This window comes from Tiliqua scincoides, chromosome 5 (genome assembly GCF_035046505.1).
Source record: "Tiliqua scincoides isolate rTilSci1 chromosome 5, rTilSci1.hap2, whole genome shotgun sequence".
Taxonomy (NCBI): domain Eukaryota; kingdom Metazoa; phylum Chordata; class Lepidosauria; order Squamata; family Scincidae; genus Tiliqua; species Tiliqua scincoides.
This window is the reverse complement of record NC_089825.1, coordinates 140748839-140770029: the sequence shown is the minus strand read 5'-3', so window position 1 is coordinate 140770029 and position 21191 is coordinate 140748839. Positions and strand designations below refer to the sequence as shown.

The 21191-nt window shown below is 45.3% G+C and overlaps 2 protein-coding genes across 2 annotated transcripts; both read right to left on the bottom strand.

The window, feature by feature from the left end:
• Window positions 1–302: 302 nt before the first annotated feature.
• On the bottom strand, window positions 303–1232 carry LOC136653939 (olfactory receptor 4Q3-like). The gene has a single exon (XM_066630803.1). It carries the CDS (start codon window positions 1230–1232, stop codon window positions 303–305), a length of 930 nt encoding a protein of 309 aa, XP_066486900.1.
• Window positions 1233–5997: 4765 nt separating this feature from the next.
• Window positions 5998–6951, bottom strand: LOC136653937 (olfactory receptor 4Q3-like). Its single transcript, XM_066630802.1, has one exon. It carries the CDS (start codon window positions 6949–6951, stop codon window positions 5998–6000), a length of 954 nt encoding a protein of 317 aa, XP_066486899.1.
• Between the last annotated feature and the right edge of the window lie 14240 nt (window positions 6952–21191).

The window sequence follows — 21191 nt, the reverse complement described above, 5'->3', positions numbered from 1 at the left end:
ATCCAAGAACCTTGGAAGCCAAACTTTTTATTTGCTTATTTGCATTTAATTAGTTTCTTAAAGGAGTATCATTTTCTGTATAATTGTACTCATTGCAGTTTATATAGAAACAATGTCTCAAAACACATAAGATCACTTCCTATAAAAATTCAGTTTAAATAAAATAATTTGCAATATAACCTACATCAATGCTTGTTAGTCTCACCTATTAATACCATTACAAGATACCTGGTAACACATGGTTAGGTCTCAGATTCACAATATCACTTACAGGGAGAGGAAGCTTCACATATCTATACCCTCTAAGGCAACAAGAGGCGTTTACACTTGTTTTTCAACTTCCTCATGGCCCCCTTCATTTCCTGGTTCCTCAAAGTGTAGATCAGGGGATTAAGGGCAGGTGTGACCACCATGTAGATCACAGCAACCATTTTGTCTGCCTGGGTGTTGGAGGAGGGCTTCATATACACAAAGATCATGGGTCCATAGTAAAGGCCAACTACCATCAGGTGGGAACTGCAGGTGGACAGAGCCTTACTACCACCCTTCCCAAAACGGCCACCCAGGGTGGCCAGGATCATGGCATACGAAAGCAGCAAAATCAGAAAGCTGGGTAGGGCTATCACAGCATCATTGACCACTATGAGTACCTCAGCAACATAGATGCCTGAACAAGCCAGCTTGATTAACTGTGGGATGTCACAGAAGAAATTATCCACCACATTGGATCCACAGTATGGTAACTGAGCCATTATTACTGTCTGACAAATGCTATGAATGAGTCCCCCAGTCCAGCAAAGTAAGAGGAGACTGAAGCAACGTTGAGGGTTGATGATGGTTGTGTATCTCAATGGGTGGCAGATGGCCACATAGCGATCATAGGCCATGATAGAGAGGAGGAACATTTCTGTGCTGGCAGAGAAGTGGAAGACAACTATTTGTGCCATGCAGCCTCCATAAGAAATGGTACCGCCACTGTTCAGCAGGTCAGTCACTAGTTTTGGGGCAGCCACTGAGCCCAAAGTCATATCAAGGAGGGACAGATTGGAAAGGAACAAGTACATGGGACATTGGAAGAGCCTGGACTCAGACCACACAGTCACCATAATAAGCAAGTTTCCCAGAAGGATGATGATGTAGCAGGTCAACACCACCATTAAAAGGAAAAACTGAACAGGGAGTGAGCAGGAGAAGTCCAGGAGTACAAATTCTGTAACTGTGGACCCATTCATTTTGATGGCTGGTTCTAGTGGGAAAAACAAATGGGACACTGTTAATGCTCCAGGCCCTGGTCACCTCACTTACCATGGCATATCCTCTTCCTGAAATTAATAGAACCTCCAAGTTCTTTCTCTTGCAGCCCAATCAATCCTCATATTTTGTTTTGTTTTTAATTTTAAAACATTTTTACCCTACCTTTCCACCCCTATGTGAGGTCAAGGTGTCCAAAGCATTGAACAAAGGCAACTGAATATAAACAAACCTTCCAAAGTCAAAACAATAAGGATGCAACAAACAGGGAAAGAAATAGATTTTAAAAATTGTGTGTGGGGTATGCTTTTAGTTCCTTCTGCTAAACTTAAGAACTGCAGAGGATTTTGTAGGTTATGCAATTCACAGAAGTCTCTGCTTGTTGGGAATTTTTCTACTGTGTTTTCTGAGATTTGTCCACCTATTTCATAGCCTTGCAATGTTTAATGACATTTTCATGGTGCTGAATTCTAGAGTCCTAATGTCTGTTCCTGTGTTGTATGTATGCAGGTGATGCTTTTCACAAAGGCTTGAGCTGCAATTTGAGCCACATTTTCTGGGAATAAGCCTCACTGGACAGAATGGGACTTACTTTTGAGTAGATTGTGCATAAGATAGTGCTCTCAGAGATTGGATTTTACATCAGTAGACGCTTTGGATGCCGAAGGTAGCAGCTCACAAGGTTACACTACCATTCCTCATAACCTGAACTTCTACGAGTAGCAATTTTCAATCCTCTTCCTCTCATGGCACACTGGCAAAGCACAACATGTGAGAGGGATCTTGGAGTTGCCATGGATCACAAGATGAACATGAATCAGCAGTGCAATGAGGCTGCAAAGAAGGCAAATGCAATTTTAGCCTGCATTAGTCGAACCATAGCTTCCAGGTCATGAGAAGTTGTGGTTCCCCTTTATTCTGCATTGGTTAGTCCTCACTTGGAGCACTGTGTCCAATTCTAGACAATCTTTAAAAAAGATGCAGCCAAATGGGAGTGGGTTCAGGGGAGAGTGACGAGGATGATCAGAGGGCTGGAGAACAAGTCCTATGAAGAAAGGTTTAGGCAACTTGGTGAGTTCAGCCTGGAGAAGAGAAGGCTGAGAGGGGATTTGATAGTGCTCTTCAAATACCTGAAGGGCTGTCATATGGAAGAAGGGGCACATTTGTTATCAACTGTCTTTGAGAGTAGAACTAGATCCAATCTGTACAAAGCACAAGAGAAAAGATTCTGATTGGATATCAGGAAAAAATTCCTGGCGGTAAGGGTGGTTCGGCAGTGGAACAGATTGCCGAGGGAGGTGGTGGATTCTCCTTCACTGATCACAGAGGTTTGACAAGTACCTGCTGGAGATGCTCTAGGAGGATTTCCTGCTACATGTAGGGGTAGGGCTAGATGACCTTTTAGGTCTTTCCAACTTTAGGATTTGGTGTCAAGGTACACCACCAGTCTTTTCACAATTGCAAAGGCACACCCTGCTGTGGGTGGATGGTTCACTCCCCCCCCCCATGGCCCTATTAGTAAATTATATTTATGTAATAAATGAATACATCCCCCAAACTCTTATGGCACACCTGCGGAACATATGTGGCACACTGGTTGAAAATCTTTTCCTCTTAGGCTGATAAAAATGTAATTAATAACATGGAAAAGATCACTACTGTAGCGGTCCTCAAACATCCATGGTCCAAATCATGCTGACGTTGGGTGCTACTTAGTTTGAATCGGCTTTTTTTCCAGAATGGCACAGAAAGCCAAGCATCTGTAGTGTCAATATAGGGAAGGCAGAAGCCACACTGCCTTCATAGCAGTGGTGTAGCTAGAGGTGTTGCAAAGCACAAAGTTTTGCAGGGAGCCTCACCACAGCATGCAAGTGGCCCCTCCCCTTCAGAGCCATTCTGGGCCACAAATGCCTCTGTTTTGCTCTCACAGCCCAGAATGGCTCTGAAGGGGAGTGGTGGGGCTGCTTTCATGCCACGGTGAGGCTCCCTGCAAAACATAGTGCTTTGCATCCCTGCTAGCTACACCACTGCTTAGTGCCAGTCATTGCAATTCATAACATTAAACACAACCATACTGAAACGTGGCAATCGTATGCTGGCAATTCAGAACACGAAGGGTGGTTGCAATAAAAAGAGGCAAAATTCCATAGACAAGCAGACTCAAGAATAAAGAGTGTCATTTCTGTAAGGTTCTGGGCAATTCAAAGCAGGTCTGCCACAGATACCTTCGGTAGCAGCTAGCAACACATTTGATCCTAAGCTGTCCTGCATCCTCTGCAGTCCTTCAAAACTACTCACCAGCATGAGAAAAAAAGAGTAAGGAATAACAGGTAAGGAAAAGGAAAGAGTCCGAAACAGAAGGTGTTGTGGTCCAGAGGATTCTTATGGAAACAGATAAAGAAACTGAGGCGTGAAAACAAAAGATGTCCCTCCATGCAAAAATTCTAAGTGATATTTTCACAGACAAATATCATCTCCCCCAAACCAGTTTCAACTTCTCTTGAAACAAAGAGGAGGAATCCTGTTGAAATCCCCTTTATATTATCCTCTCCACAATCCACAGTCTTTTGAATCCACCCACTGTGAACCATGCCTGAGGTCCCAACTTAGCAATGACACAAATGTCAACACCTTAGAGAGCGCTGCCTGCTCTCTGGTCCCAAACCGGTTAATTAAAATCTAAGGTGGTTTGGAACTTGTATGCAATAGGGATTATAAGGCCTGGGTGCTGTCAAGGGCCTTTTCCCCCTGGGTGTTGAGTTGAAGCCAAATTAGTAGTTTGAGTATTTAATTTTTACCCCACCTTTCCACCAAGGATCTCAGTGTCACATCAAATCTTCAGCACACATCTGAGGCATATTTGAGGGTTCAAAAAAGCAAACATCTTGTGAGATAGATAAGTGTGATAGTTACCACCAGGTCTAAGGACACCTACTGAGCTCCATGAGTGAGGAGGACATGAACCTGTCTCTCTCCTGGTCAAAGTTTGAGATATTAGCCTCTACTCCACCCTGGCTCTCAGTTAAGGTTGTCAGATGGTTACTCATGTCTCTTTTGCAGTGTCCACACGTGAATGCACAAGACTTGTAAATGAGTCTTCTGGGTCAGCACAGACAGTCCCCTAGGAGAAATTCTAGAGCAGTCCAAGAAGAATATCATGCTATCCGCATAAGCAGTTTGGAAGTCAAGTTTCGGGAAGCCCAATCCTAACCTGTGCTGGAACAGATAGGCCACCTGGCCTATGCTGTATCCAATGCAGGGCTGGAGGTGGCTGTGGTGCAACTTAGTGCAAGGAGATATTTTTTGCTTACCCCAAGTGCTGCCCCAGCCACTGCAATGGGGCTATTTGGATATGCACCAGCTAAATTGCTGGCACAGATCCAAGCAACCCATTGTTAGGCTGGACTGCTCGGAAGGATGGTTAGGATCTGGCTAAAGTGCTGGAAGCTGATCCCAAACCCCACCTGGGTCCAACCCACTCACAGGTCCACCTGCCCTAGAATGCCCACAAAACCACGCACCCTCCCCAAACCCCACTCTGGCAGCATGAACATGGAAGCTCTGGAAGCTTTGCCAGAGCTTGCTCCAGCATGTGGAGGCTTTATGGCTCATTTGAGACACCCGGAAGCCAGCTGAAGGCTTGCAACAGCTTACATGCCATGAAAGATTGCTCCCTTAGTGTTGGTTGGCAACCTTCAGTCTCGAAAGACTATGGTATAAGCCTATAGCACCCAGTATTCCCAGGCAGTCTCCCATCCAAGTACTAACCAGGCCTGACCCTGCTTAGCTTCCGAGATCAGATGAGCTCCCTTAGTCCTGTAGGAAGATTGGGTAGAGAGGATGCTCTGTATATTTCTTGGAGGTAGAAGTATGGTGATATTTAGAGATGGGATTAATGAGAAGCAACATCACAGGGGCTGTGCTACTGCTTGTACAGCCATTCTCTAGTGGTCCTAATGCCTGGGGCTCCATAGCTAGTTGTCAGCCTGCAAGATATGTGCTGAAGCCAATTAGAGATCCAGTGAAGAACAAGAGCCTTCCCATTAAGTTCTGGCTGGCTCAAGGTAGCAAAAGACTCTCTGGAACTACTTTCTGCCTTTCAGACATTTAGCATATATTCAGTATCCTCTGTGATTACCAGATAACTGTGAAAGAGTGTAAGATAGCGGAATGTCTGACAGACAGCCTCTGAAAGGACTCTAGGGTGTCTTATCCATGCGCCCTCCCTACCCCTACTCACTTGAAGATTAAGGGGATCCTCTTGCAAAGGACTCCTCCATAAACCAACCTGGCGGAAATAGCACTCGCAAACAAGGGCATTCTATTCTTATTGCTAGCATCTGTGAAGCCTCGGGTTTGCTATTTGAGGTCCTTTCACTGTAAGTGGAAGGATGTGGACTTGGGTCTTTTTGTATACACAACATGTGTTCTACTTTGAGCAATGGTCATTCCTTCTCCAGCCTACTTGGATATCTTTATCATTTATTTAGAATGTGGGTGGGCAAACGTTCAACTTTTGGGAGCCTGGACCTTTAACAGTTGTGTAGGAGAGAGAATTTCAGCACATTAAACACATTCCAGTAGTAGCCAGTTTCATACTGGATCATATCACAATATATCCACCAGCAAACAAGCAACAGTCAATTTTTACATAATTCACAAACAAAATGTACCAACAGTTTTAAAATAATATAACAACTGCAAATAATTCACAGGAATTTAGGGGTCATTTGCACAATACCTTTGCTAGGAAAAGGAAATTTCATTCCCTCTGATTAAGCAGGAAGCAAGAAACTTTTGCCTCAACTTCCTCATGGCTCCCTTCATATCTTGGTTCCTCAGTGTGTAGATCAGGGGATTAAGGGCAGGTGTGACCACCATGTACATAACAGAGGCCATCTTGTCCACCTGAGTGTTGGAGGAGGGCTTCAAATACACAAAGAACATAGGTCCATAGTAAAGGACAACTACCATCAGATGGGAGCTGCAGGTGGACAGAGCCTTCCTACCACCCTTCCCAAAGCGACCACACAGCATGGCCAGGATGATGGCGTAAGAAAGCAACAACATCAGAAAGCTGGGTAGGGCTATCACAGCATCATTGACCACTATGAGTATCTCAGCAACATAGATGCCTGAACAAGCCAGCTTGATTAACTGTGGGACGTCACAGAAGAAATTATCCAACACATTTGCCCCACAATATGGTAGCTGAGCCATTATTACCATCTGAAAAACGCCATGAATGAGTCCCCCTGTCCAGCAAAGTACGAGGAGACTGAAGCAACGTTGCTGGTTGATGATGGTTGTGTATCTCAGTGGGTGGCAGATGGCCACATAGCGATCATAGGCCATGACAGAGAGGAGGAACATTTCTGCAGTGCCAGAGAAGTGGAAGACAACTATTTGTGCCATGCAGCCTCCGTAAGAAATGGTGCTGCCACCGTTCAGCAGGTCAGTCACTAGTTTTGGGGCAGCCACTGAACCCAAAGTCATGTCAAGGAGGGACAGATTGGCAAGGAACAAATACATGGGGCACTGGAAGAGCCTGGGCTCAGACGACACAATCACCATGATAAGCGTGTTTCCCAGAAGGATGGTGATGTAGCAGGTCAACACCACCGTTAAAAGGAAGAGCTGAGCAGGGCGAGTGCATGAGAAGTCCAGGAATACAAACTCTGTAACTGTGGATCCATTCATCCTGATGGCTGGTTCAAGAAAGAAAAACAAGTAGGATGCTGTTAACTCTCAGTGCGCCGGTCACATTACCCCCCACCCCATATTCTTGTCCTGAAAATATTAATAGAATCCACAAATTCTTGCTCTTGCTGTCCAATCCTATGCTGGGTTGGCCTGCAGGGTGTACGGCCGCTGAGTCCAGAGGCTGCTTCATCCTGCTAGCTAGTTGGAGACTTGGCTGACTGGGAGAGGTAAGAAGAGTATTATTAACTTGTCCCCCACTGCCTAGTCTCCTCTGGGACTCCTCAAGGCTACACCAGTTGTCTTGCTGGTATAGCTTTGATTAGCCTTCTAGGGAGTGTCAGACTGGTGATGGGGGCATAGGATCCGGTAGGTGCCACTGCTCCTGACATCTGTCTCTGTCCTATCACAAACCTCCCCCATCCTGCCCCCAAGCTGCTCCTTAACTTAGTTCCCCACTGTCCAAGGTCCATTTGAGGCTGATCTGTGTCTCACTGTCAGTGGCATGTGGCCTTCTGGGTCATGCACCAGCGGCATCAGTCCACGGACCAGCAGAGAGACTGCTGTGATGCAGCCCACACTGTACCCTGGCGGCCTGTGTATTATGCAAATTTATTGCACAGGTAGGATTGGGCCCTTAGAGCCCAATCCTATGGGGCTTGTGCCGGAGCACTGTTGCAAATATGCTGTAAGGCACACCTGCGGCAGTCAGCACCAGCCCAGCGCATGCAAGCACCAGGTGGTGGAATGGTATGTTGGGGAAGGGAGGGAGGTGTTCTGGGGCAGGGAGAGGGTGGGTGGAAACTGGGGAAAGGGAAAAGGGGCGGGAGCTCAGCTGAAATGAAATTATATCGTGTGTACCACTGGTTTGATCTGAATATTAGGCAGCTCCACTTGTTACACAAAGATTTCCCACCTGCTCTTTGTACTGGAGTTCTGAAAGCAGATTCACAATATGGATTTAGACAGCGGATCTACTGAAACTGTTCAAGCCACAGCAGGTTCATCCCTTGTAACTGACTGTTTTATGTTAGCATGATGGGGCTGACCACAAGGCATCATAATGGTCTGCATGTAGCCCCATGCGCTCAGAAATCTGGCAAGCGGAGAGAAGACAGCTCATTGAAGCTGCCAGGACAATAATAATAATAATAATAATAATAATAATAATAATAATAATAATACAGGTATTTATATACCGCCTTTTTGGTCGTCAGATTTCTCCTCAGACTTTATTCAAGGCGGTTTACATAGGCAGGCTGATTAAATCCCCTTAGGGATTTTTACAATTGAAAGAAGGTTCTTTCTTTCAAGAACCACTACATTCAGGTGTTTCATTCCAATCTGGCTTCACATTCTGGCCTCCATCCTCCCACGCTCAGAGCAGATGGAATAGCTCGGCTTCAGCTTGTCAGCTGCTTCAAGGTCACACGGTGCCGGTTGCCTCGAACTGGTGACCTTCGGATGTTGTCTTCAGGCAAATGGAGGCTCTACCCTCTAGACCAGACCTCCTGCCCAGGACAACAGAGGCAGGGCTTCAGTAACAGTAACCGTTGCTCTAGCATCTGCTCTGCCATTTGGTCAGAGAGAGGCATCTGCCCTCCCCAGAGACATCAGTAGGGTTTGCAACACCCAGTGTGAAAGCTCATTGTGTCACCCCCATGTTGGACCGCCTCCTGTACCAGACCATATATAATAAAATAATAATATAAATTATAATAATTTACAATATCTTATGCACAGCCTCAATGCTGTGCATATACACTAGGGTTGCAGTAACCCCCATTTTATTTATTTATTTATTTATTTATTTATTTATTTATTTATTTATTTATTTATTTATTATATGTTTGTTTGTTTTATTCGTCACCCAACGAATCACTAACCAACAAAAAACCCAGTGGCCAACTTGATGACACTCACACAACTGAATATAAGTTCTAGTATTTGCTTTGATACATGCAAATGAGAGCTGACTCCTACTAACACCTTCTTGGTTCCCTGCAGTGTCGTAACAACACCTCATTGGATTTTGGAACAATCAGTCTCATTGGTCATCTTTTTAGTTGAGAAAATCCACTTTTTTGTTACTTAAGGCAGTTGTGTTTTCCTTTCCTGGTTATTTGTCCATAACTTTTAACAGAATACAAGTATTTAAACAAGGTTTGTTTCATTGCATTCTGCATGATATTTTATATTGAATAATGTATAACATTATGCATCAAATGATATATAACATTATGCCAGTGGTTCCCAAACTGGTGGGTCGTGACCCACCAGCCAATGAAGCACTCCTCTGGCCCCTTAATGGGTGGGGACAGAGGAATTGCAGTAACTTGATCCCCAGGATTATGCTGCTGCCAGGGAAAGAGGGGGGTTTCTGGCTTACCTGAAACCAGCCACAGGCTCCAGGGGGTGCCGTGAGTCCAGCAGACACATCCACAGGGCTCCCCAGTCTCAAAAATAATAAAAATCACAATTGAAAGCCACTTCTGGTTTCACGATTGGATGCTGGAAATGGCTTCTGATCACAATTTTTATTATTTTCAAGGCGAGAGGAGCCCTGCAGAAGCATCCGTGGGGCTCCCCACACTCCCCAGAGCCCATAAGCCAGAAGCTCTCCCCCCTTTCCCTGGCAGCAGCACAATTCTTGGGACTGTGTTGCTGCAATGCCCCCATGCCCTCAAAGACTTAAGTGGTTCTCTCCTTCTAAGGAGGACTTTGGGAACCACTGCATTATGGTATTATTCAAAAATACAAAGATTTCACAATTTTTGCTAGTAGTGGGTTCATGCCCCCCTCCCCAACTGCGTCACCCAGTGTGGTCCATTGGGTGACACACACCCTGCACACCCAAACCACAGTCTCTCCCACTCTTTCAGAAGGTCAATCTGAGAGTGGCCAATTGACTTTGAATGTAGGAGTGCTTGGCTACTCTGTCCAACTAGCCCTGGGTGAGGAATTTGTTCACCTACTTCAGACTGACCAAGAGAGTTGGTTGTAATTCAGCCAGGTGGTCCAAACTGGCACATAAGTGTGAGTTTTGGTACCGGGAGTAGGAATCAGTGCACATCTTGAAGAAGCAGAGTGGGCAAAGAGGACCAGGACCTGTCCCTACAGACTTCTTGGCTGGGAGATTCTGGCTGGAAACCCCTTGCCCACAAATGGTAAAGTCAAATTCAAAGGCCTAGTGGCATGGGAAGGGGAATCCAATCCAGGTCTTTCTCAAGACGTGGGGTTGACCTTCAAAGACCTGGGAGTGATGTTGATCAGTTGTGGTCATCATTAGCTTGGAACCAAGACAGGACACCCATAGTCAGTAACTGGTTATCTCCCCCAAGGAAGCTAGCTCACACCAAAGGGCTGGAAGGTTCTATTTGATAAGGCTGCTGCAAGTCTTTGTGTTTGATCAATACTTTATGGCCCTTTGCAACTCAATTTCACTTGTCCTGTGCTTTGTTAAGGAGTGTGGAAGGAAGACGGTCTTTGAATCAGTTCAATAAGATTCTGTAACAGTCCTTTCTCCTGCCATCAGCACAATGTGATCCCAAAAGGCATGTCCTGCATGCTATGGTGGCAAGGTGACCTGAAGGCAAACAGGAGGTAAGTACAAATATTTTGTACATACCTACACGTATGTCCTAGGGCCATGTTTGGGTCGCCATGTCAGATGAAAAGCACCCATTTTGGTGATGTACAACCAAGGACGGAAAAGTTTTTAAAAGAAGGGATAAGTTCTGGTGTGTGCCATTGGTGCTGGAACCATCTCTCCCACCTCCTCCTCGCACAATAGTTCTTTCCCTAAAATGCTCCCTTCCCTGGCCTGCCCTTGAACCACTCCTGCTGCTGACTTACCAACACCAGGGGATCTGGGAAGACCACTGCTGTTCTGCCGGCATCACTTGCTGTTTCTGGCAGAGACCCAGCAGAGCATCATGTTTTGCAATGCACCAAGTTGGACTGTGCTATCATAACATGAGTTCCATCAGCATAGGTTGGCAATAGGATTGGCTGAATGGCTGCAATCCTGCCCGTACTTACCTAGGAGTAAGACCCATTGACAATAAAAACATAAAAAAAAAAGACTCAGACTGCAATCCTAGTCACACTTACCAGGGAGTCAGCCCCACTGACGATAATGGGACTTACTCCAGAGTAGGCATGCATAGGATTGGGCACCAGTCCTATGCATGCCTACTCAGAAGTAAGCCCCATTATAGTCAATGGGGCTTACTCTCCGATAAGTGTGGCTAGGATTGCAGCCTGAGTCTTTTTTTGTTTTGTTTTGTTTTATTTAGCTATACTTCAATCAAAATCTTTGAGATTGTTTAATTTGAAAATGCTGAACTATTATTGGCTGGGAAAAAAAATAATTAACTGCAATAACATCCATATTGCTTATATTCTAACGGAAACTGAGAGTTTTTCTTTTAATATTTCTGTATTTATACACTGAATTCCTTATATAAAAGTTTATATTTATTGGTATATTTATACAGGCTCTCCAGTTTATTTCTAATTTGCATGCCTATATATGATACACGCTTCTCTGCATTCAATTTTCTTCATAACAAAGTCTTTAGTTTCTCCTTCACTATATTAACCAAACAAAACATCTTTGTTCCCCACCCCTTCATCTAATCCAGCCATTTTCAACCACTGTGCTGTGGCACGCTGCAAACGGTCTGCAGGTGTGCCGTGGGAGTTTGGGGGAGGGTCATTTATTAGTAGGGCCATTGGGGGATGTGAGCCCCTTACCAGCAGCATGGTGTGCCTTGTCAATGGTAAAAAATAAAAAAATAAAATTAGAAACTTGTTAATGTGCCTTGAGATGAAAAAGATTGAAAATCACTGTTCTAATCTATTAGACTAAAAATTAGGTCACAGTCTCATGAGTTTTTAAGAAAGAATGTTTAACATGGGTTTGTAATGAAATATGACAAAGTGCTGATGGCTAAAGAAAAACATGGGCAGTCAAAAATGCATAAATTGTTAAAATATGCCTCTACACTAGAACATGGTTATGATATTCCTGCCCTGCAAAACTTAGTGCTGTGCCCCCCCCCCCCGGGGAATAACACTGCCCATCAAGGCCAAACAAATACACACTTATACAAATATACACATATACACAAGGAACAGATTCAAGAGTCTACACCAGCGGTTCCCAAACTCCTTGGGAGTTTGTGAACTGGGGTGTTGTGGAGAGGCAAAGGCAGTACTTTTGCTGCTGGGGCTGATGGAGGGTTCTTGCCTTACCAATCCCTGCACCAACCTCTGGTAGTGTGGCGAGACCCATGGAGCTCTCTGCATGGCTCCCCAAGCCACTCTAATGGTAAAAAAGAGATCAGAAACCACTTCTGATTTCATGATTAAAAACCGGAGTGGTTTCCAATCCCATTTTTTAACTGAAAGAGAGGCTTAGGCAGCCCTGCAGAAGGCTCCACGGGGCTTGCTGCAGTCGCCCCCCCCCCCAGGCCGGTGGAGGGATCGGTAAGGTAAGAAAGCCCCAATCAGCCCCAGCAGCAGCTCAATCCTGGGGAATCACATTGCTGCCTTCCCCCTTCCTTCACACCTTCAGGAGCCAGAGGTAGGTCTTCTCAGATAGGGGCATCACGACACCCCAGTTTGAGAACCTCAGGTGTACACAGTCATAGAAATTGCTGCAGTACTCACCCTTGTTGTAGTTCACACTCAAAGGAGATTTGAGCTGGGTCACATCCATCTCAGTGATCAAAACACCATTGCAAGGCAATCCAGGATGCTACAAATTCTGTGGTCTTTCAAGAAGACTCAGAAATTATGGAGAAAGGGGACACAAGAAATCCAGGTGAGCAAATGTGAGAAATGGAGGTGGAAGATCAGATGGTCAAGGATGCTGCTCTTATGAAAATAAGAAAACAGAAAACTAGAATAAGTCTAAATTTCTCCATACAAGGATGCAAAGGGAGAATTAGAGTGAGAAGACTCTCACCCCAAAATCTTTCACCACCTCTGGAAAATGGGAGGACGCCATCCTTCGAGGTTCCCTGGATATTATCCTCCTGCAATCTGAGGACCTTGGATTTCTCACCCTCGGTATTCACAGCCTTTTCTAAAGGTTTTTTGCTCTTTTTCTGAAGTTGATGAAGACGTCAGCATGCAGGACGATGATGGCTGCTGTTCAGTCCCCAATGGGATAATTAGAAATGAATGAGATTTTGAAGTTCTTGTAAACAGTAGAAATTTACAGGGCCAGTTTGTTTTTTTTTCAACTGCTTTTCCACCTTGCAAGAAGAACCAACATCAGCAGAACTTCACGCAGTTCTTTTATGGGCAGCCCAGTCCTATGTTGGCCTCCACCATTGGTATGAGTATACGCACTGTCACAAATGTGCTATATAACCTCTTGCACCAGCACACAGGCCCATCCTACCAGCAGAAAGGCTTTGCACTGGTCTCCCACTACCATTTGGAGAACCTGCTGGAGAAGGACAGTGGGAGGGTGGAAGGGCAAAACCGGGTTGGGGAGGCGTTGTTTCTGGGATGGGGGAGGGCAGGGAGAATAGCTGCTCAGGCCTTTTGAGGAGGGTGGGGATGGCAGAAGAGGCCTCCACCATAGCCTATCCCCCTTCCAAACCTGAAGGCCTGACACAGGGCATCCCAGATTTACGCAAGGTATGGAACTGGTGTGGATCCAAGCAGCCCCACTGAGGCTACTGGGGCTTTACCCAGGGTAAAGGAATGAAGGTACCCCCTTACTTTGAGGAAACCTTCAGCAGCCACAATTCTCCTGCTGGATACAGCAGAGGCTGCACCAGTTCCATTGCATGACATCACAGGAATTTAGTTTGAACTGGCCTATTAATCTGTATCCCAACTGTCTTGCACAATCCTGCAGCAGTTCCCATACATACATGGGGAAAACCATGCTGATGAGTTAGTTTGAATCTTGTTTTTTTTACAACATCACAAAAAGTAAAGCAGTTGCAGGGCGCAATTCTCAGCATGGCTTCTGTAAGGGTAAGTCTTGCCTCACGAATCTTATAGAATTCTTTGAAAAGGTCAACAGGCATGTGGATGCGGGAGAACCCATGGACATTATATATCTGGACTTTCAGAAGGCGTTTGACACGGTCCCTCACCAAAGGCTACTGAAAAAACTCCACAGTCAGGGAATTAGAGGACAGGTCCTCTCATGGATTGAGAACTGGTTGGAGGCCAGGAAGCAGAGAGTGGTGTCAATGGGCAATTTTCACAATGGAGAGAGGTGAAAAGCGGTGTGCCCCAAGGATCTGTCCTGGGACCGGTGCTTTTCAACCTCTTCATAAATGACCTGGAGACAGGGTTGAGCAGTGAAGTGGCTGTTTGCAGACGACACCAAACTTTTCCAAGTGGTGAAGACCAGAAGTGATTGTGAGGAGCTCCAGAAGGATCTCTCCAGACTGGCAGAATGGGCAGCAAAATGGCAGATGCGCTTCAATGTCAGTAAGTGTAAAGTCATGCACATTGGGGCAAAAAATCAAAACTTTAGATATAGGCTGATGGGTTCTGAGCTGTCTGTGACAGATCAGGAGAGAGATCTTGGGGTGGTGGTGGACAGGTCGATGAAAGTGTCGACCCAATGTGCGGCGGCAGTGAAGAAGGCCAATTCTATGCTTGGGATCATTAGGAAGGGTATTGAGAACAAAACGGCTAGTATTATAATGCCGTTGTACAAATCTATGGTAAGGCCACACCTGGAGTATTGTGTCCAGTTCTGGTCACCGCATCTCAAAAAAGACATAGTGGAAATGGAAATGGTGCAAAAGAGAGTGACTAAGATGATTACGGTGCTGGGGCACTTTCCTTATGAGGAAAGGCTACGGCGTTTGGGCCTCTTCAGCCTAGAAAAGAGACGCCTGAGGGGGGACATGATTGAGACATACAAAATTATGCAGGGGATGGACAGAGTGGATAGGGAGATGCTCTTTACACTCTCACATAATACCAGAACCAGGGGACATCCACTAAAATTGAGTGTTGGGCGGGTTAGGACAGACAAAAGAAAATATTTCTTTACTCAGTGTGTGGTTGGTCTGTGGAACTCCTTGCCACAGGATGTGGTGCTGGCGTCTAGCCTAGACGCCTTTAAAAGGGGATTGGACAAGTTTCTGGAGGAAAAATCCATTATGGGTTACAAGCCATGATGTGTATGTGCAACCTCCTGATTTCAGAAATGGGCTATGTCAGAAGGCCAATGCAAGGGAGGGCACCAGGATGCAGGTCTCTTGTTATCTGGTATGCTCCCTGGGGCATTTGGTGGGCCGCTGTGAGATACAGGAAGCTGGACTAGATGGGCCTATGGCCTGGTCCAGTGGGGCTGTTCTTATGTTCTTAAATAGCTGGTACAGGTTTAAGGCGGCCCATTGGAGACCTGGAGGCCTGTGGGGTAGTAAGGAAAATAAAAGATTTTTAGTAAGTAAGGTAGTAAGTAAGTAAGGTAGTAAGGAAAATAAAAGATCCAGTGGGGCTGTTCTTATGTTCTTATGTTCAGTGCTTTCTAGCATTGGCATGGCAGTGCCAATGGGACATGTGCTGCATCCTGCAGTTGGGTGTCACTCACGGAGGCCTCCTCAAAGTAAGGGAATGTTTGTTCCCTTACCTCAGAGCTGCATTACCCTTATGCCAGTCCTGGAAAGCACTGACATAAGGGATTAGGATTGCGCCTGTAGTATCTTTATATGACCCTCTCTCTCTCTCTCTCTCTCTCTCTCTCTCTCTCTCTCTCTCTCTCTCTCTCTCTCTCTCTCTCTCTCTCTATATATATATATATATATATATATATATATATATATATGACCCTCTATATATAATCCTCACTCAATCCATGATCCTTTCATTCCATTCATTGTGAAAGTTGATCCCATGCTTCTAAGCCTGGGATTGGGGGTTGTTTGGCCAGTCCAGGAATGTGAAATTCCTCCCATGTGGTCCTCTAATTTTGCAGGTAGTGCAGGTTCGAAGGCAGGAGCATGACCATTAGTGCACACATTGAGGTCAGCGAAGGCAGGGCTGAACCACCCTTCAGTGGCCTATGAGGGGTTGGATGGGTTGTCTCTAACCTGGATTGCAGAAGCTGCCTGCAAGGCTCAGTGACATGGATTGGCCCTACAAGGTTCTGCAGTCTCAGCCCCTGTGTGAGGTTTTCAAGGATGACCTGGCACAGCCTGAACAGGGGTGTGGCTTGGAATCAGGTGGTGAGACTCAGCCCTGGGGCCAGGTGTATTCAGGCACCTCTCATAGGATCCAGCCTCAGCACTAGAGTTCATTAGCTGCAACAAGAGCTGCAGGTCTCATGATTTCTACGCATCCTTATATGTATTTGCTAATTAATAAAGTGGCCCATTCTCCCACACCTGTTATCTTGAGTTATCTCCCTACCTTCATTGGGAGGTGCACAAAATCTGTGGTCCTATCTTGGCATGGACCAAAATGTCAGGATCCTGGACAGCACTGCCTGCTGTTTCCTTCCTTACCTCTTGCAGGCCTTCTGATTGTCCCTGCCCCTGCATAGCATGCAGTGCAGACCTCCAGTGTATGGCTCCATACTTCACCTTGGTGGGGGAATATGATTAGGCTGCTAGAGTATGTCATACATTTGTGAGCAATGATCCTCTCCCCTCCAGCCCACTTCTATTTCTTTAGCATTTATTTAGAAGCAGATCTGAAAAAGCAAAGATATCATTCTAAATACAAAAGGCAGGCAAGTTAGAGCAGGGATGTCAAACTCATTTCATACAGAGGTATGGCATCACTATCAGGGTGTGGTGGGTGCGGGCCGCACCGGGTGACGCGCCAGGGGGGTGATGCACCCTGGGGGGAGGGTGCGCTAACTTCGTGGCTTTCAGAGCTACCCCGTCATGCCATACACCATTGGCTGTGGAATGGCCAGTGGAGTGCAAAGCAAAAAGCAGAATTGAAATAGCTCCTTTCATTCAAAAGTTTTGGCCAAAAAACCAGAAAGAAAAATGGATCCCTATGGAAAGTGAAAGTGAGCCGTATCGTGTGTTTACTCGTGAGTAGGTGCACTTTCCATAGTTCGTCAGAAAGGGCAGGCTGAGAAGAATCCAATGACACCTGAATGGTCTCAATCCAATGAATGCAGCCCCCAAAAACACAAGAAGGATTTCCCTGCCTCCTTCCCAGCTGCGAGTCTATTGAGCTGGAAACGCAATGACGTGGCCGCGTTTACTCCCAAGTAGGTGAACTTGCCTTAGTCCGTCAGAAAGGGCAGGCTGAGAGGACTCCAAGGATGTCAGAATGGTCCTGCTCCAATGAATGCAGCCTCCAAAACACCCGCGAAGTATGTCCCTGCCTCCCAGCTGCCCTATTGAGCTCTATGGAAAGCAAAGCAACCTCACAGTCGCGTTTACTCTCAAGTAGGCAGATGAGCCTTGGTTGGTGGTCAGGCCAGGCAACAGGGAATGTGAGGTCACCAAAATGGTCCTGATCCAATGGAGCTGCTCCAGAAGGCAACCTCCCGCCCCACCTAAAAAGGACCAAAAAGAGGCTTCAACTGGTAAGGCAGTGGTACTCAAACTTTACCTGCCCGTGGTTCCCTTGACCCCCATGGCTGTTGGCCATGACTCCCCATCATGTTCCTGAGGGCTGGAAGTGACATCATTAAACAGGAAGTGGCCAGAAATAATTATATTAAATATAATATTATAATATTATATTTATTATAATATAATATTAAATATTAAATATATATTAACTATATTAATACTAATTATATTAATCATATTAATTAAATGCAGATCTTAAAATATATTATTAATACACAGCAATATACATGCTTTGTAAATGATCAGCTGCTGATCACTGTTGGAGACAGGATGCTGGAGTAGGTAGATTTTGTCAGGTCCAGGAGGACTCATTTTTTTAAACTTTGTAAGCATACCAATAGAATTGTTTTATCAAATGAACTTTGTGAACAACTGGTCTGACCAACATTACACACACACACCCCTGTGGACCCCAATCCAACTAGTCATTTCTCCCATTCTCCTTGGATAGGATTGAACCATCTATTAATTTAATGAAATTAAATTTTTCCAGCAGCTGGTGGGGAAAACAAAAATAGACCATGAAAATATATCAGAGCTGATAAGGGTTTGGTTAGGAAGCTGGTTCGTCTCCTATACTAGGAGATGCACAGCTCAAGCCTATGCATGTCTACTCAGAAGTCAATTAGAGTCAATGGGGCTTACTCTCAGGAAAGTGTGGATAGGATTGGGCTGGCAATCACTTCATCAATGGCTGATAAGTATTCCCTTCAAATAGCAAGATTCATCACTTTAAAAATACAGCCTCTCCTCTTCAGTCAAACAACAAGATTAAGAAATCACTTTAAAAACAGTACCCTTTTTCTGCTCCTGGACAAGTAAAGTGTGTGCTTCTCTTCCTCCCCCCTTTGCCAACTGCATGGAGACGACTTTAAGACCCCTGGGAAGTGTTTTATTTGGGAAGGGGGAGGAAAGTGGGAAGGTTTGGAGATCAAAAGGTGGAAGTAGAAGAGGGAGGGGGTTGAACAGAGAGATTTCACTTTGATGAGAAAGGATCCCAGGCTGGGAACTAGGAACCAACCAGACAAGGATCAGCAAGGGTTAAGGACTGCAAGCCAAGCATGCTTGCTTGGAAGAGGGCAGGGAAGCCACTCTTGCAGCTGAGCAACTCCTGTTTCTTCTACTTTAAAAAAAAGTGAAGACCAGGGCCAGAAGAAGGGCTCATATTCTGCCCAGGGGTGTGACTGTATCCCTGTGAGAGGACATCCTGTGCCTCCCCTTTCAGTTCCTGGTGCCGCCCTAAGGAACCGTGCCTCACAGTTTGAATAACACTGTGGTAAGGGGAGTTTTCTATTTTGCACTTGCAAAGCCAGGTGGGTCTTTATCCTGATATGCTTGAAGTAGAAGAACTTTAAACTGGGCACTGGGGAGGGCTGGAAATCTCCCTGATTCTTTTTGGGGGGTTGTTATTGCAGGCAGACTACAGAGTAAGCCCCATTGACCACAATAGGACTTACTTCAGAGTAGATTCACTTGGTGGAACAGGACTGGCTCCCCCTTATTTAATTATTTATTTTATTTTAATTATTTATAATTATTTTAATTTGCTTGATGATGTCACTTCTGGCCATGACATCACTTCCAATGGGTCCTGGACAGATTTTCATTCTAAAAAGTGGGTCCCAGTGCTAAAAGTTTGAGAACTGCTACAAGTTTTCAAAATGACTAAAATCAGAATTTGGAGGAATAATACCATCATGTTATATATCAATCAATGCATAATTTAATGCAGAATGCAATGAAACAAACCACATTGAAATATCTGTGTTCTAACAAAAGGTACAGCCAAAAAACCAGTGTGGGTGGGGCGATGGCAAATCACCATCCTGGTGCATTGCCCCGCCCACTGCATGGGGTGACACGCAGACCTCCTGCACAGGGTGACGCGAATCCTAGTGATGCCACTGTACAGAAGGCTGAAGTTAGCATTCATGGTGCCTGCTGAGGGCTGGAAGTGACATCACTAAGCAGAAAGTGACAGCATGAAGCTGATGATAGCCAGAAATATATGCTGGCAACCTTCAGTCTCGAAAGACTCTGGTATCGTGCTCTGAGTGGTGGTTCTGGAACAGAATCTAGTGTGGCTGAAAAGGCCGATTCGGGAGTGACAATCCCTTCCACACTGGGGGCGAGAGTAGTGTGTCCCTGGTCTGTCTCCCTGGCTATGGGCCGCCCTTCTTTGACTCTTTGCCTCAATCTTTTGGCCAAGTGTCTCTTCAAACTGGGAGAGGCCATGCTGCACAGCCTGCCTCCCAGCGGGATGCTCAGAGGCCAAGGTTTCCCAACGGTTGAGGTCCAATCCTAAGGCATTCCGACCCCTCTTGCAGATATCCTTGGCTTCACCATGAGGTGAAGCCATGAGGCCATGAGGTGAAGTCTTCATGAGGAAGCCAGTTCAAGCCAGAAATAAGTTCAGAAAGAAACTCATTAGACAGAGAGACAGAAGAGAGAATGTGCAAATCTTGTCATATTTTCAAGATATGAGAGAGACCAATTATAAAGCTGGGAGAACCCAATTATAATGGGACTGGATAAATTGCTTCTGGGGGCCACATTCAGCCTGCAGGCCTTATATTTGACACCCCTGAGTTAGAGCAATAATGTTTCTGGGTGTGATAATGGGTGTGAGAGATGGACAATAAGAATGGCTGACTGAAGAATTGTGGGGTTGGAGAAAATTGTTACATATACCATGGACAACCAGAGTAAGCAATCGAGAAGTGCTGGACCATATAAAACTAGATACTTCAGTAGAAGCCAAAACTGTAAGACTACACTTTGGCCATGTCATGTGTGCAAATTCAGTAGAGAAGTCAATGATGTTAGGAGTGGTCAGTGGAACAAGAAGAAGGGGCAGGCAAAGAACATGCTGGTTCAACACCATCAACACAGATGCAAAGATTAATGTCCAACTACACAGCCCTACAAAATTGAGGGTCAGAAAAGTTTTTCCCAAACGTTATGGTGGTTTGATATGAATTTGGGGTGCCGATTTCAAAAATGGCATCCATTTTGCCCTATCACGTCTAGTTTTGGAGATATAGTATAACCTCATTAGTGAATGGTTCAAGCAGCTTTCTCATGAGGAAGCTGCTTGAACCATTCACTAAAGAGGCTATGCCGTATCTCCAAAACTAGACATGATAGTTCAAAACAGATGCCATTTTTGGAATCGGCAGCCCAATTATACCCAGGAATTGGTGTAACATTTAAGGAAGTAAACTGTGTGTTGGCCTGTGCTATTGAAAGAAGTTGTGCTTGACACAGTAGCATGGAGAGTTCTTGCCAACAAAGGGCACAATCCTAACCCCTTATATCAGTGCTTTCCAGCACTGGCATAGCGGTGCCAATGGGACATGTGCTGCATCCTGCAGTTGAGTGTCACTCACAGAGGCTTTCTCAAAGTAAGAGAATGTTTGTTCCCTTACCTTGGAGCTTCATTGCCCTTATGTCAGGGCTGGAAAGCACTGACATAAGGGGTTAGTATTGCGTCCAAAGTCGGCAAGAATCGGGCACAACTGAATGGATAAAACAGCAACAATATTTAGAATGGATCCATTACTGCTTTCATCATTGATCATTGCATTTTGCCCAGGATGAACTCAAGGAAGAACAGAGTACCACTAAAATAGTGTCCCTCCCGAGTCCTGG